Source organism: Pongo abelii, chromosome 3 (genome assembly GCF_028885655.2).
Source record: "Pongo abelii isolate AG06213 chromosome 3, NHGRI_mPonAbe1-v2.0_pri, whole genome shotgun sequence".
Lineage (NCBI taxonomy): Eukaryota > Metazoa > Chordata > Mammalia > Primates > Hominidae > Pongo > Pongo abelii.
This window is the reverse complement of record NC_071988.2, coordinates 150,493,035-150,508,786: the sequence shown is the minus strand read 5'-3', so window position 1 is coordinate 150,508,786 and position 15,752 is coordinate 150,493,035. Positions and strand designations below refer to the sequence as shown.

Genomic DNA, 15,752 nt, shown 5'->3' with positions numbered 1-15,752 from the left:
ATTCAGGGGAGAGATTACAATAAAAGCTGTAAACTTGTGAATCACTAACATACACATGATTTTTAAAGTCATGGAATGAGAATGTGTTGAAAAAGAGGATAGAGAGATGGAAACTGTGTGAGGACTGAGTTTCAAAATGTAAAGTTTAGGAAAATTATTCCACTGAGAGAGACTGAGAAAGCATATCCAGAGAAATAGAAATAAAGACAAATAGTAAAAATCAAAAATAAAAATTCAGAAAAGGAATAAGCAATAATGGGTGATATTTATTGAACACTTAATGTGTGCATTTTTCTAAGCAACTTACATGTACTTAATCTTTACAGCAACCCCACAAAGTGTATAACATTATTAATTATGTTTTACAGATAGCCAAACTGAGGCCAAAGGAGGTTAAGGAACTTGTATAAGATCACATAGATAATGAATACACAGATCTAGGTTTTACATTCAGTTTGGGTAAAGACACTACGCTCTTAACCATTATGTTTTATAAAAATCTGTTATTCATTGGTTGAATAAGGTAAGAGCTGAGAATGGACCTTCTAATTTGGTACCATGTGGTGACTTTGTTAACCATGATAAAAGGAGTTTTGGTGGAAGGTTGGAATGATATATATTTAAAATGAAAGAGTTAGTGGTGAACTAGGCAATTCTAACCAACCCTCCACCACAAGTAAAAAAGTTGAATTATACAAAGCATCTACAAAGAGCACTAAAGAACTAACAACAAAAAAAAAATCATTACCAGTTAGGCTCAATGTCAGGGATGCAAAGTTGGTATAACATTAGAAAATCAATATAATTTACAACATTAACTTATTAAAAGAGAAAAATCATAAGGTCTTTTCAATAGATATAGAAAAAGCATTTGATAACATTTAATATTCCTTCATGGTTATTTTTTCAAAAATATTCCTTAAAAAACTAGGAATAGAATTTCCTTAATTTTCTAAAGGCATCTATTCTATAGCAAACATTGTTCTTAATGGCAAAAAATAATGTCAATAACATTCTTTTGAAGACTGAGATGTCAAAGAAGTTCACTATTACCATTTCTATTGATCTTTGTACTGGAGTCCTAATCAGTGCACTAAGGCAAGAAAAAGAAATAAAAGGTTGACAAAATGGAAAGAAAGAAAACAGTCACTCTTAACAGACAACATGGTTGAATATGTAAAAAGCCCAAAATAATTGTTAGACAAATTATTAAGTGAATATAGAAAAACCATTTGTAATCTTCATACCAGTAACAAACATTTCAAAAATAAAACTTGAAAAATAATTTATAATTACATCAAAAAACATCAAATACCTAGCAACAAATCTAACAAACGATATGTAAGGCTTTTGTTTGAAAACTATATATAATATTAAGAGTAATTAAAGAAAGTCTAGGTAAATAAAGGCAGAGACCATGTTTATTAATTAGAATGCTAAATATTATAATTATGTTCATTCTCCCCCACCAATATACCTATAGATTCACTGTAATCCCAGTTAGAATCCTAGCACATGGAGCAATATCTGAAGTATATTAAGTTAAAAAAAAGTAATATAACAGTATGTATAGTATTCATTCTACTTATTATCTAAGAGTAAGGAGTGCATGTGCCTGTGTGTGTTTATATACATGTATGTATATAAACCAACATATGTACACACATTTGTGTTTTTAAAAGTGAAGAGGTGAGCCAAAAAATAATTCAAAGGTAATCTCTGAGAGGAGAGAGGGGGACAGAATGAAGGCTAGACTTCTTTGAATGAACCTTGTTTTGTAGATTTATAAGCTTAATTTTTGAACTATATAAATGTTTATATAATTATTTTTCGAGTTAAATCAAAATTTGAAAAGCAATACCTAAAAATCAAAAGTAAAATTAAACAAATTAACTTAATTATATAGGAAGTTGATGGCTTAACGACATAGATGAATTATTTCAAGTGATATTAAACATAGTAATTAGACTGTGTGGGATAAAGCCTAAGGATTAAAGGAAATGCAAGAAGAAATCATAAACTGTTTCTAGTAGTCATATTGTTAGAAATAATATTCATGGTGGTGTTCTGAAACTTATAATTATAGGATAAGGCAGTTGAGTTATTATAAAAGTCTTTAAGAACCAAATTTTTCATCATAAAAGAGAAGAAACTCAAAGACATTGAATAAACTTGTAGTTCTAAATTGGAATTGGAAATAAGAGTTTATGAACTCAAGATGTATTTTACTCTTTAAAAACGTGTATTCCCTAGTTCAGTCTTTTCAGTAAACAGTAAAAACAAGACCAGTATTCAGTTGCAATGAGGTCTCCTAAAAGAAACTAGGACTCTTTGGAAAAATGATTGATTGCAGATATGGGACAGGAGAGTGCAAGATAAGCCTAGAAAATACTTTTGTCATCACAAAAAGCAAAGAGAAGGTATCAAGATTATACTGGGGTCACATCAAAATGGCCCATGGACCAACTTAAGGTAGCTCCCCCTGGCCCATGTGGGGACTATCTGGATATCAAAAAGAATATGTGCAATAAATTGAAACATATCAAACATATTTTTTAAATCCATGACTTCAAAATGGTTTTAAGTAAAGAAAAAAAAGTCTTTGGTCACCTTTGGAAGATGCTGTAGATTCTACTCATTCTAAAAGAATGAAAATGAATAAAAGGAAAAATCAAGTGTTTATTCTACCTTTCCTTTGTTCACTATATGTTATCAAATGCCATTTGGTCTTTTGTGCCATAATAGCCCTAGTGTGAAGCCTCCAACTTTGTTTTTCTGTCTCAAGATTGTTCTAACTGGGGTCATTTGTGGTTCCATACAAATTTTTGGATCATCTTTTCCATTTCTGTGAAAAATGTCGTTGGAATTTTGATAGGCATTACATTGAATCTGTAGCTCCCTTTGGATAGTATTGACATTTTGACAATATTAATTTCTTCAGTTCATGAATACAAGATATCATTCCAATTATTTGTGACTTCTTAAATTTCTTTTATCAATTTTTGGTAGTTTTCAATATAGAGATTTTTCACCTTCTTGGTTGAATTTATTCCTAGGTATTTTATTGTTTTAGTAACTATTGTAAATGGAATTGTTTTCTTGATTTCTTTTTCAGATAGATTGCTGTTAATGTATGGAAAATGCTACTGATATTTGTGTTTTGAACATGCAGTTTTACTGCATTTGTTTGTAGCAGTTTTTTGATGAGGTCTTTAGGGTTTTATATATATATATAAGATCATTTCATCTGCAAACAGGGACAATTTAACATCTTCCTTTCCAATTTGATGCCTTTTATTTGTCTTGCCTAATTTCACTGGGTAGGACTTTCAGTACCATATGGAATAGAAGTGGCAAAAATGGGCATCCTTGTCATGTTTTTGACCTTCAGAGGAAATAATTTCAATTTTTCACCATTAAGTATGATGTTAGCTGTGGATTTGTCATATATACCCTTTATTGTGTTGAGGTAGTTCCCTATTTTGGGTAGGAAATATGTTTTTTAGAAAAATCAAAGAATGACCTCAAAAACTATAGATATTTTAGATTTTAACTTAGGTTTTATATATGTATATTTTAATATATAAGGTTAAATATATTTAACCAATAAACACTTTAATTCATGCCATGAATATGTTATAAATTCAATTTTTATTACTAAATCTTATTTTAAATGTTCTGTGGTTTATACTTTTTAAAAAACCTATAATGTAGGTACTCTAGAAAGGAAATTTTGTTTCAGTTTTATTTTTAATTACAGACAAATCTATTATTGTCATGAGTTATTCCTCCTCAAAAGCATAAACTGAGGCAGAGATCTGGTATGGGCACAAAATGTGGGTGTTCCCACATATGGCAAATGCTAAAGATTAAAACAAAGTAGAGATGAGAAAGAAAAGGACTTGAATCAATTTAGAGGAAGATGGACAACATATAAGTGATATTAAACCAGATGGGCTATAATTGTTAAAAAAAAAGAATAGAAATATAATAGATTTTAGGAATAAATATAATTATCTGATTTGAGAGTTGAAGGTAAGAAATAAGCTACAGAAGACAAGATTCAAAGCTCAGCAGTGAATAACAATTTTGTAGGAATATATTTACTGGAACATACATTTGTAACCAAAAATTAATCATAAATGGAATCTTTAATGATTTCTGATTAAAATTCTGTAGGCCGGGTGCGGTGGCTCACGCCTGTAATTCCAGCACTTTGGGAGGCCGAGGCAGGCTGATCACGAGGTCAAGAGATCGAGACCGTCCTGACTAACACAGTGAAACCCTGTCCCTACTAAAAATACAAAAAATTAGCCGGGTGTGGTGGTGGGTGCCTGTAGTCCCAGCTACTCGGGAGGCAGAGGTGGGAGAATGGCGTGAACCCGGGAGGTGGAGCTTGCAGTGAGCCAAGATTGTGCCACTGCACTCCAGCCTGGGTGACAGAGCGAGACTCCCTCTCAAAATAAAATAAAATAAAATTCTGTAATAGCAAATGTTTATGTAATGAAATATATCTGCATTTGTTGGCTTTTAAGAGGCAACAAATCTCGACAATAAAAGATAGTTGAATGCTGAAATCTAAGAAGGAAATACCACAAAAGGCAGTTCCTTTTTAGTCATACTGTGGAATTACTATTCCCACAGAGATTATTCTGATTTGCTCTTTGCTGCTCAGTAATTTTATTATTAGCTTTATTGCTGAATTACTAATCTCTTTTTTCTGAAGCTCTCAATTTTACCCATTTGAGAAAAAATTACAATTTCCAACCCCCCAAAAACCTTCTGCCTGGTTTCTATTTCTCTCTCTCTCCCCCGACCACTCAGTCCTTCCTTCCCTTATTGGCTTTTAGATGCCTATGCCTGTATTTAAAGTGAAAATAGTTTCTCTTTCTCATTTCCGCTTCTTCTCTACATTTTATTACCACGCTTATTTTATCCAGATGTTTGAATAATTTTTCTTTTACTTTCTATTTTTATGTACTCACAAGCTTCAAAGAAACAAGCCCTTCTGATCTTATCAAATTCTTTTTTTAAAGATATTCGTTCCTATACTATTAATTATCTGTTGACTTCTTCACTGCACCCTCCTGCAGCTTTACATCTTACCTGGTATTTGCCCTCATTTTGTAACTGTCAGTAGAACATTTACCATATGTCTTGTTATTATCTTAATTTCTACATTTCAAAACTCAATTTATATTACATTTTCCAAATTGATTTCTTCTTTAACAGTCTTTCTTCGTTGATACCACTATTCCCCTAATTCTTGGATATAAAACCGTATAGCCATCTTTGACTCATTCTTTGTATTTATCTTCTTTCAGTAATCAAGTCCTATTGATTCTTCTTTTGAAACGCCTTCTGTCTTTTCATTCCCACTTCCATGACTCTGGAACTGCATTAGTTACCTATTTCTATGTAACAATTACCCCAACATTTAGTTCTTAAGGAAAACATTTATTATTTTATAATTTAATGAGTCAAGCATTTACTCATGAAATAATTGGAAGTGGCTTATCTGGGTGAATCTGTCACAAGGTCTTTCATGAAGTAGCAATCAAAATGTCATCTGAAGACTTAATGGGAGCTGGAGGATCTGCTTCCAAGATTACTTACACCTCTGTGGATAGAAGGCCTGAGTTCCTATTTATGGCCAGACACCTCACTTCCTAGCCGTGTGACCTTTCCACAGAGAAGTTTGGTATCCTCATGACTTGGCAGCTGTCTTCCCTCAGAGCAAATAATTCAAGAGAAAGCAAAAAGACGTAATGCTTTTTGTGACCTAATCTCCTAAGTCACTTTTTTCTATTCATTAGAAGTGAGTTGCTAAATCCAGACCACATTAACAGTAAGGGATTTTAGGGCCTACCTTCTGAAGACAAGAATCTCCAAGAATTTCTGGACATATTTTATAACCACCATAAGACCAAATCTGCATATTTTAGTTGTGTAAATATTTGCTTATATTGTCCTTTCAACTCATCTTTGCATGTAAATTCCTTGATCTTGAACTTCTCAACCTCTAAAACAATGAGAAATAGATTTCTCTTTTTAACCATCCAGTTTATGGTATTTTGTTATAGCACCATAAATAGACAAAGACAACAACACAGGATAGATGCAAGTCAACTTCTGTTTTTCCCATGTTATAGCCATTCATCCCTGAAACATTTAATGACAAGTCCCTCTTTTCCTTGCTATTATACTTTGCACTGCCCCTTTTGTCATAATTTGTGTTCATATATGTGTGGATCTGTTTCTGACGTCTCTTTTATGTTCTGTTGGTTTGTTTGCTTATCCTTGTGTCAATACCACACTGTCTTATTTATTATACCTTTGTAAGACACTTTTGAAACAACTACAAGATTTGAAAAGTGACCTGATACCTAATTACAGCCATTTCTCTTACCTTGTTCTTTTTTGTAAAAATATCTTACCTATTCTTGGTTCTGGGCATTTCTGTATTCATATTAGAATTGTATGTCAAATTCCTTAAATAAATTTGATGGAATTTTAATTTGAATTCTATTGACTCTATAAATAAATTTAGAACAAGCAACATAATTAAAATTTTTATAATATTAAGTCTTTCAATCTATGGACATGAAATAACTCCCCATTTGTTTAGGTCTTCTTTAATGTCTCAATAAAGTTAATTTCCTTGTAGAAATCTTACACCTTTGTCAAATTTATTTTAATTTCATTTTCTCATCATTGTTTATACACAGAAATGTAAAAGCTTTTTGTTGCTGACGATACTTTCTTTAACCAGTGACCTTACTTAGGACAAAAGCTGTAGAATCTTTTGGATTTTGATCATATCATCTATCAATATAACAGTTTTATCTCTTTCAAATAACTATATGTTTTGTTTCTCTTTCTTGCTTATTGCACTAGCTAGGACTTCCAATGCAATGCACAGAGTAGGGATAGTCAGGATTCTTATTCTTTTTCCCAATCTTAAAAGGAAAGCTTTCAATTTTCATCATTTCATATAGTATTTTCTGTGTTTGGTGATAACCTCTATCACATTCAGGAAGTTTCCTTTTGTTATTACTTTACTAAGAGCTTTTATCACAAATATTAATTTTTTTTTTTTTTTCCGAGACGGAGTTTCGCTCTTGTTGCCTGGGCTGGAGTGCAGTGGCGTGATCTCAGCTCACTGCAACCTCTGCCACCCGGGTTCAAGTGATTCTCCTGCCTCAGCCTCCCAAGTAGCTGGGATTACAGGCATGTACCACCACGCCTGGTTAGTTTTTGTATTTTTCGTAGAGACGGGGTTTCACCATGTTAGTCAGGCTGGTCTCAAACTCCTGACCACAGGTGATCCACCTGCCTCGGCCTCCCAAAGTGCTGGGAGCCAGCGTGCGAGGCCTACAAATATTAAATTTTATAAAAGCTTTTGCTGCATTGTTTGGGGTGATTATTTGAATTTGTTCTATGTAATCTGTTAATGGGATAAATTTTATGAATTGATTTTGCTAGTGTACCAAATTTTCATTCCTGTGACAAAACCAACATGATTGTAATGCATTCTCCTATATATATTTCTGGATTTGGTTTGTTAGTTTTATTTAATGTATTTTTATCTATGTTCATGAGAGAGATTGACTGAAATCCTTTCTTGAACTCTCAAGTTATATCAGTTATGTTAGCTTCAAAAACAAATTGGAGAGTAGCCCTTCTTTTTCTGTAGTCTGGTATATTTTATGGAGTATTGGAAGTGTTTATTCCTTGAATATTTGATAGAATTCTCCAGTGAAATCTCTTGGCCTGGAATTTTGTTGTTGTTGTTGTTGTTGGGTTTTTGTAGGAGTATTTTTTTATCGTTGATTCAATCAAAATTTCTTGAACAGTGATAGAATTCTTCAGATTTTATATTTCTTCATTGACATAGTTTTGGTAAATTATATTTTTATAGAAATATGTCAATTCTTCTAAATTTTTAGTATTTTGGGATATGTTTTTCATATTATCTTATTGTCCATTTAATGTCTGCAGCATCTGTAATACCTCCTTTTGCACTGCTGATATTATTATACCTTGTCTCTTTTTTCTTTATCCCTCTTATCAGAGTTTCTCAATTGTTTTACTCTTTATAAATAACCTTTGATTTTTAGTCTTTTCTATTTTGTGTTTATTACATAATTTTATTACTTTCTGCTCTTTGTTACCCCTCTCCTTTCTTTCATGTTGCTGTTCTTTTTTCTGACTTCTTGAAATAGAAGCATGGCTCAAATTTTCACCTAATGCATGCATTCTTCAATGTTATAAATTTTTCCCTATGTCTTGACATAGCTTTAATATATGTTTTGATATATATAGTACTATTATTTAGTTCAAATTATTTTCCTTTTTTTTTTTTCTGAGACAGGGTCTCACTCTTTCACACAGGCTGAAATGCAGTGGCACAATCTCGGCTCACTGCAACCTCTGCCTCCCAGGTTCAAGCAGTTTTCCTGCCTCAACCTCCAAAGTAGCTAGGACCACAGATGCCCACCACCACAGCTGGCTAAGTTTTGTGTGTTTTGTAGAGACAGGGTTTCATTATGTTGCCCAGTCTGGTCTTGAACTCCTGGACTTAAGAAACTGATCCTCCTGCCTTGGCCTCCCAAAATGCTGAGATTATAGGAGTAATGTTAGTTACTCCTATTGGGTTCAATAGGAGTAATTGGCCTCAAATTGTTTTCTAATATTTATTATCTTTTTTAATCTATATGTTATATGTAAGTACATTTTCATATAAATTCTAAAGTTCTTAAACATATGCAGTCATTTTAGTTATTTTTTTCTTAATTGTTTCTATGTTTCATAGATTTAGAAACAGTAGATAGCTCGGTTTCAGGCCATTTCATTCACTGATATTTAGTGTAATTCAAAATATATTGGGATTTGTTTTTAGTGTATTATTTAGTACTTTCTATTTCTGACATCTTTGCTTTATTCCTTTTTTTCTTTCTCATCTTTTTAATTCATTTGGTTTTTTTAATCATTCTTTTTTCCCCAATATTTGGAAATTAATTACTCATATTCTTTTGATAACTACCGTACATGTTATACCACACATACTTAGGAAGTCTGAAGTTAATCAAAGCTTTTATTCTCCTCCCAGAAAACTCAAGAACCTTGAAACATATTAGCACCATTAATTTCTCTTACCCAGCTTATATATTATTGTTGATAGGTTAATTACTATTCATTTAGTAAAAAATATATTACTGTTACAAACTATATATGAACAGTAATAAATGTAAAACAAAGTAATAAATATATATGAACAGTAATATATTTATTGTATATTACTGAATGTATGAGATACTAGAAGCAATGTAGAACAAAGTAATAAATATATATGAATAATACTGTTCTCATACATTCCATCTGGGACTACTTTCCTTGTGTCTGAATTATGTCTTTCAGAAGTTCCTTTGGTAAAGATCTACTGGTGATGAATTCTCAACTGCTGCTCGTAAAATATATTTGCTTTTTGTTTATTCTTGAAAGATATTTTTGCTGGGTATGGAATTCCAAGTTGACAGGTGTTTTCTTCTAGAACATTAAAGATAACATCTTTGGGAGCCGTGAACTGACAAAACATCAAGAGTTTACGCAGTGATAAGAGACATGAAAGTTCCAGTCGGCCAGAGTGGAACATCCTTGTTGCACACCCAGAGTATACAATAAAGATTTCAGGATCACTTTATCCTATTGTTAAAACTAAACTAGCCTAGAGTAAAAAGAATTGAAAATCTGTCTTGAAAAAGCTAAAAACAAGCTTCAAAATGAACAAGCTGGTCCTCAAGTAAACTTAACTTCCTGCTAGAACAAATCCAACACTTTTATTACTAGATAAACAAAAGCAGGAAAATGGTACCCATAACCAGAAAAAAAGAAAAACAAAAACTAGTGCATCAAAACACACCGAGAAATGAGAGGGGATACAATTACTATTTTTTTAATTTTTATTAATTAATTAAAATTATTAAAACATGAGAACTTTAAACCAGCCATTGTAAATATTCTTAGTGATTTAAAGGAACACATGAAGATGATAAGGAGAGAAGTGGAAGATGCAAAAAAAGAACCAATGGAAACCTGTGGATGAAAAATATTAGAGAATTTTAAAACTCACAAAATGGGATTAACAGCAGATCATACACTGCACAAGAAAAGATCAGAGAACTTTAAGAGAGCGAAAGAAACCATCCAAAAATGAAACATAGCGAGAAAAAAAGACCAAAGAAAAATTATGCACAGAGAGCCTCAGAGACTTTAGGGACGATATCAAGCAGTATAAAATACATACAACTGTAGTCCCAGGAGGGCAGGGATGGGAGTGTGGGAGTGTTTTAAGAAATAATGGGCCAGGCACGTTGGCTGACGCCTGTAATCCTAGCACTTTGGGAGGCCGAGGCAGGTGGATCACTTGAGGTCAGGAGTTCAAGACCAGCCTGGCCAACATGGTGAAACCCCATCTCTACTAAAAATACAAAAATTAGCCGGGCGTGGTGGCACATGCCTGTAATCTCAGCTACTTGGGAGGCTGAGGCAGGAGGCAGAGGTTGCAGTGAGCCAAGATCATGCCACTGCACTCCAGCCTGGATGACAAAGTGAGACTCCAGCTCCAAAAAAAAAAGAACTAATGGCCAAATTTTTTCCAAACTTGATGAAAACCCTTTGTGTAGTTATCTACTACTGCATAACAAATTGCTCCAAAATTTAGTGACTTAAAACAGTAAACATTTATTTTCTCATGGTTTTTGAGGATTAGGAATCTAGACATGTCTGAATCAGAATGCCTCTGACTCAGGGTTTCTCATAAAGTTGCAATCAACATGTTGACTAAAGCTGCATTATCTCAGAGCTTGACCAGGAAAGGATCTGCTCCCAAGCTCACTCTGTAGCTGTTGGCAGGCCTCGGGTCTTAACTGGCATTGGCAGGAGACATCAGTTCCTTGCCTTATTGGTCTCTTCATGGGTCTAAAATGTGGTAGCTTGCTTCCCTCAGAGTGAGGAGAGAGGGGGAGGGAGTGAGGGAGAAAGGGAAGGAAGTTGAAAGAGAGAAAGTAAAACAAAAGTCAAGATCTTTGTTTAAGCTAATCTTGAAAGTGACATCATATCACATTAACCATATTCTATCAATTAGAAGTGAGTCCCTGGGTAGAGCCCACATAGGTGAGACTTCATAAGGACCTCATAAGGTAGGGATCATTGAGGTTCATTTCAGAGCTTATGTGCCATACCATTACATCACATGATACACAAAAATAACCTGAAATGAATCATACACCTAAGCATAAAAAAGGAAAACAATAAAATATCTAAAAGAAAATCTTATGATAAGCAAAAATTTCTTCCAAGACACAATAATAAAGTACAAAAAATTTGATAAAGTGGACTATATTAAATTAAAAACTTCTGGCCAGGAGCAGTGGCTCATGCCTGTAATCCCAACACTTTTGTTGTCAAGGTGGGCAGATCAACTTGAGGCTAGGAGTTCAAAACCACTTCTGGCTAACAAGATGAAACCCCCGTCTCTACTAAAAATACAAAAAATTAGCCAGGTGTAGTGGCACACACTTGTAATCCCAGCTACTCAGGAAGCTGAAGAGCGAGAATTGCTTGAGCCTGGGAGGTGGTGAGCCGAGATTGTGCTACTGCACTCCAGCCTGTGCCACAGAGCAAGACTCTGTCTCAAATATAAATAAATAATAAAAAATAAAAATAAATAAAATTTAAAAACGTCTGCTTTTCAAAAGCCACCATTAAGAAAATGAAAAAAGACTGTGAGAAAAAAAATTGCAATTAGTATATCTGACAAAGTATTTGATTTTTTTTAATTTTACAACTCAGTAATAATAGACAATTTTACTACAAAGTTAAATGTATACTCATCATATAGACATGCAGTTTTACTCACAGATGTTACCCAAGAGAAATGAAAACACATCCACACAGAGACCAACCTGGGCAACATAGTGAGACCTCGTCTCTACAAAATAAAAAATAATAAAATTAACCAGGCACAGCAGTGCATGCGTAAAGTCCCAGACACTTGGGAGGCTGAGGTAGGAGGATCACCTGAGCCCGGAAGTTTGCAGCTGTGAACCCTGATCATGCCACTGCACTCCAGCCTGGGCAACAGACCAAGACTCTTTCCAAAAATAAAACCAAAATATATCAACACAAAAAACCTGTACACAAATGTTTATAGATATTTTATTTATAATGGCTGAAAATGGGAACCCAAATGTACATCACCAGGTGCATGGATAAGCACTTAGAAATAAAAAGGAACAAACCACTGATACACGCAACAACGTGGATGAATCTCAAAAAGAAGATTGAAAAAAAAAAAAACAGACATAGAAGACTACATACTGTATGATCCCATATGTGTGAAATTCTAGAGAAGACAATTCTAATTTATAATGATAAAACAGTTTGGATGCCTAGGATTGGGATTAGAAGGGTGGGGCAGTGACTGCAAAAGGGAAGAGGGAACTTTTTAGGTTGATGGACCTATTCTGTATCTTTTTTTTTTTTATTTGAGATGGAGTCTCACTCTGTCACCCAGGCTGGAGTGCAGTGGCACGATCTTGGTTCACTGCAACCTCTGCCTCATGGGTTCAAGCAATTCTTCTGCCACAGCTTCCCAAGTAGCTGGGATACAGGCATGTGCCACCACGCCCAGCTAAATTTTGTATTTTTAGTAGAGACGGGGTTTCACCATATTGGCCAGGCTGGTCTCAAACTCCTGACCTCAAGTGATCCACCTGCCTCGGCCTCCCAAAGTGCTGAGATTACAGGCGTGAGGCACCGCATGTGGCTTATTCTGTATCTTAATTGTAGTGGTGGTTACATGAGCGTATGCTTTTGTCAGATCTCACCAAACTCTACACTCAAAATGGCTGCACCTTATTTCCCACAATTATATCCCAATGAGGTTGATTTTAAAACCAAAATAAATATTGCCTTTCCATGATTCACTATGTCTCCTGTCCTCCTGAGATTCTGATCAAAGGTATTTTAAACTTTTATATTGCATTTATTTGTCTCTCACCCTCTTTATTTTTCATCTTTTTTCATTGTGCTGCAGTCACACAGTCTCTTCTGATCTGTTATTTTACAAATTATCTTTTTTAATGTTCAATTTGCTGTTGTATATTCTCAAGGGGTTGGTTGGTTGGTTTGTTAACTATTATTTTAGGTTCATAGGTACATGAGCAGGTTTGTTGTATAGGGAAGTTGCATGTCACAAGGGTTTGGTATACCTATTATTTTGTTACACAGACAATAAGCATAGTACTTGATAGTTTTCTATCCTCTCCCTGCTCCCACCCTCCATCCTCAAGTAGGTGTCTGCCATTTCCTTCTTTGTGTCTATATGTACTCAATATTTAGCTCCCACTTGTAAGTGAGAACATGCAGTATTTGTTTTTCTGTTCCTGCATTAGTTCACTTAGGACTGTGGCCTCCAACTCCATCCGTGTTGCTGCAAAGGACATAATCTCATTTTTTTTATGGCTGCTTTGTATTCCATGGGGTATATATACCATATTTTTTTTATCCAGTCTACCATTGATGGGCATTTAAGTTGATTTCATGATTTTGCTCTTGTGAATAGTGCCACAATGAATCTACACAAGCATGCGTCTTTGTGGTAAAAACAATTTATGTTCCTTGGGGCATATACCTAATAATGGGAATGCTGGGTTGAATGGTATATTTCTGTTTTAAATTCTTTGAGAAATCTCCAAACTGCTTTCCACAGTGGCTGAACTAGTTTCCATTTTCACCAGCAGTGGATAGGCATTCCGTTTTCTCCACAACCTTGCCAGCATCTGTTATTTTTCTGACTAATAATATCAGTTTGATGTGGTTGAGATAGTATCTCATTGTGGTTTTGATTTGCGTTTCTCTAATGATCAGTGATGTTGGGCATTTTTTCATATGCTTGTTGGCCGCGTGTATGTTTTCTTTTGAAAGTGTCTGTTCATGTCCTTTGCCTGCTTTATAATGGGGTTGTTTTTTTCTTATAAATTTGTTTAACTATCTTGTAGATTCTGGATATTAGACTTTTATAGCATGCATAGTTTGCAAATATTCTCTCCCATTCTGTAGATTGTCTATTTACTCTGTTGATATTTTCTTTTGCTGTGCAGAAGCTCTTTAGTTTAATTAGGTCCCACATGTCAACTTTTATTTTTGTTGCAATTGGTCTTGGAGTCTTCATCATAAAATCTTTGCCAGGGCCTATGTCCAGATGGTATTCCCTAGGTTATCTTTCTGGGTTTTTGTAGTTTTAGGTTTTACATTTAATTTTCTAATCAACCTTAAGAAGATTTGTGTATATGATATTAGGGGTCCACCTTCAGTCTTCCACATATGGACAGTTATCTCAGCACCATTTATTGAATAGGGAGTTCTTTCCCCATTACTTGTTTTTGTCTGCTTTGTCAAAGATCAAATGATTGTAGGTGTGTAACTTTATTTCTGGGCTGTCTATTCTGTTCCATTGGTCTATGTGTCTTATTTTTTACCAGTACCATGCTGTTTTGGTTGCTGTGGCCTTGTAGTATAGTTTTAAGTTCGTTAACACGTTGCCTCCAGCTTTGTTCTTTTTGCTTAGAACTGCCTTGGCTATTCGATCTCTTTTTTGGTTCCATATGAATTTTTAAGTAGTTTTTTTTTTCTAATTCTGTGAAGAATGTCATTGGTAGTTTGATAGGAATAGCATTGAATCTGTAAATTGCTTTGGGCAATATGACCATTTTAACAATATTGATTCTTCCTATCCATAGCATGGAATGTTTTTTCATTCATTTGTATCATCCCCAATTTCTTTGAGCAGTGTTTTGTTATTCTCATTGTAGAGATCTTTTGCCTCCCTGGTTAGCTATATTCCTATTTTATTCTTTTTGTGGCTCTTGTGAATGGGATTGTTTTCTTGATTTGGGTCTCAGCTTAGATGTCACTGATGTATAGAAATGCAATGGATTTTTGGTACATTAATTTTGTATCCTGAAACTGCTGAAGTTATCAGATCTAAGAGCTTGTGAGAAGAGACTAATGGGTTTTCTAGGTCTAGAATTATATCATCCATAAACAGAGATGGTTTGACTTCCTCTCTACCTATTTGGATGCCTTTTACTTCTTTCTTTTGCCTCATTGCTCTGCCTAGGATTCCAGTACTATGTTGAATAGGGGTAATGAGAGTGGGCATCCTTGTCTTGTTCCAGTTATCAGGGAGAATGCTTCCAGCTTTTGCCCATTCATTACAATGTTATCTGTGGGTCTGTCATATATGATTTTTTATCATTTTGAGATATGTTCATTCAATGCCTAGTTTGTTGAGGGTTTTTAACATGAGGGGATATTGAATTTTATCAAAAGCCTTTTCTAGGCTGGGCACAGTGGCTCACGCCCAGCACTTTAGGAGGCCGAGGCAGGCAGATCACTTGAGGCTAGGACTTCAAGACCAGCCTGGCCAACATGGCAAAACCCCATCTCTACTAAAAATACAAAAATTAGCTGGGCGTGGTGGCGTGTGCCTGTAATCCCAGCTATTGGGGAGGCTGATGTATGAGAATCATTTGAACCTGGGAGGCCAAGGTTTCACTTAACCGATATTGTGCCACTGCTCTGCAGCCCAGATGACAGAGGAAAGAGACTTTTCTGCATCTGTTGAGATGGTAATGTGGTTTTTGTTTTTAGTTCTGTTTATGTGGTGAATCACATTTCTTGATTTG

At 34.4% G+C, this 15,752-nt stretch overlaps 1 protein-coding gene across 4 annotated transcripts in view; it reads left to right on the top strand.

Moving 5' to 3' along the window:
• The window catches only part of SCLT1 (sodium channel and clathrin linker 1), a 216,804-nt gene that overhangs the window by 153,537 nt on the left and 47,515 nt on the right, over positions 1-15,752 (top strand). The window contains exon 19 of one of the 4 annotated variants that reach the window (XM_054554497.1): positions 9,421-12,388. The exons of the other annotated variants lie outside the window; for them this stretch is intronic. Within the exon in view, the coding sequence (XP_054410472.1) occupies positions 9,421-9,553 (133 nt within the window). The 3' untranslated portion in view covers positions 9,554-12,388. Of the gene's footprint in view, positions 1-9,420; positions 12,389-15,752 lie in introns of those variants that run through there. 4 annotated transcript variants of the gene reach the window in all.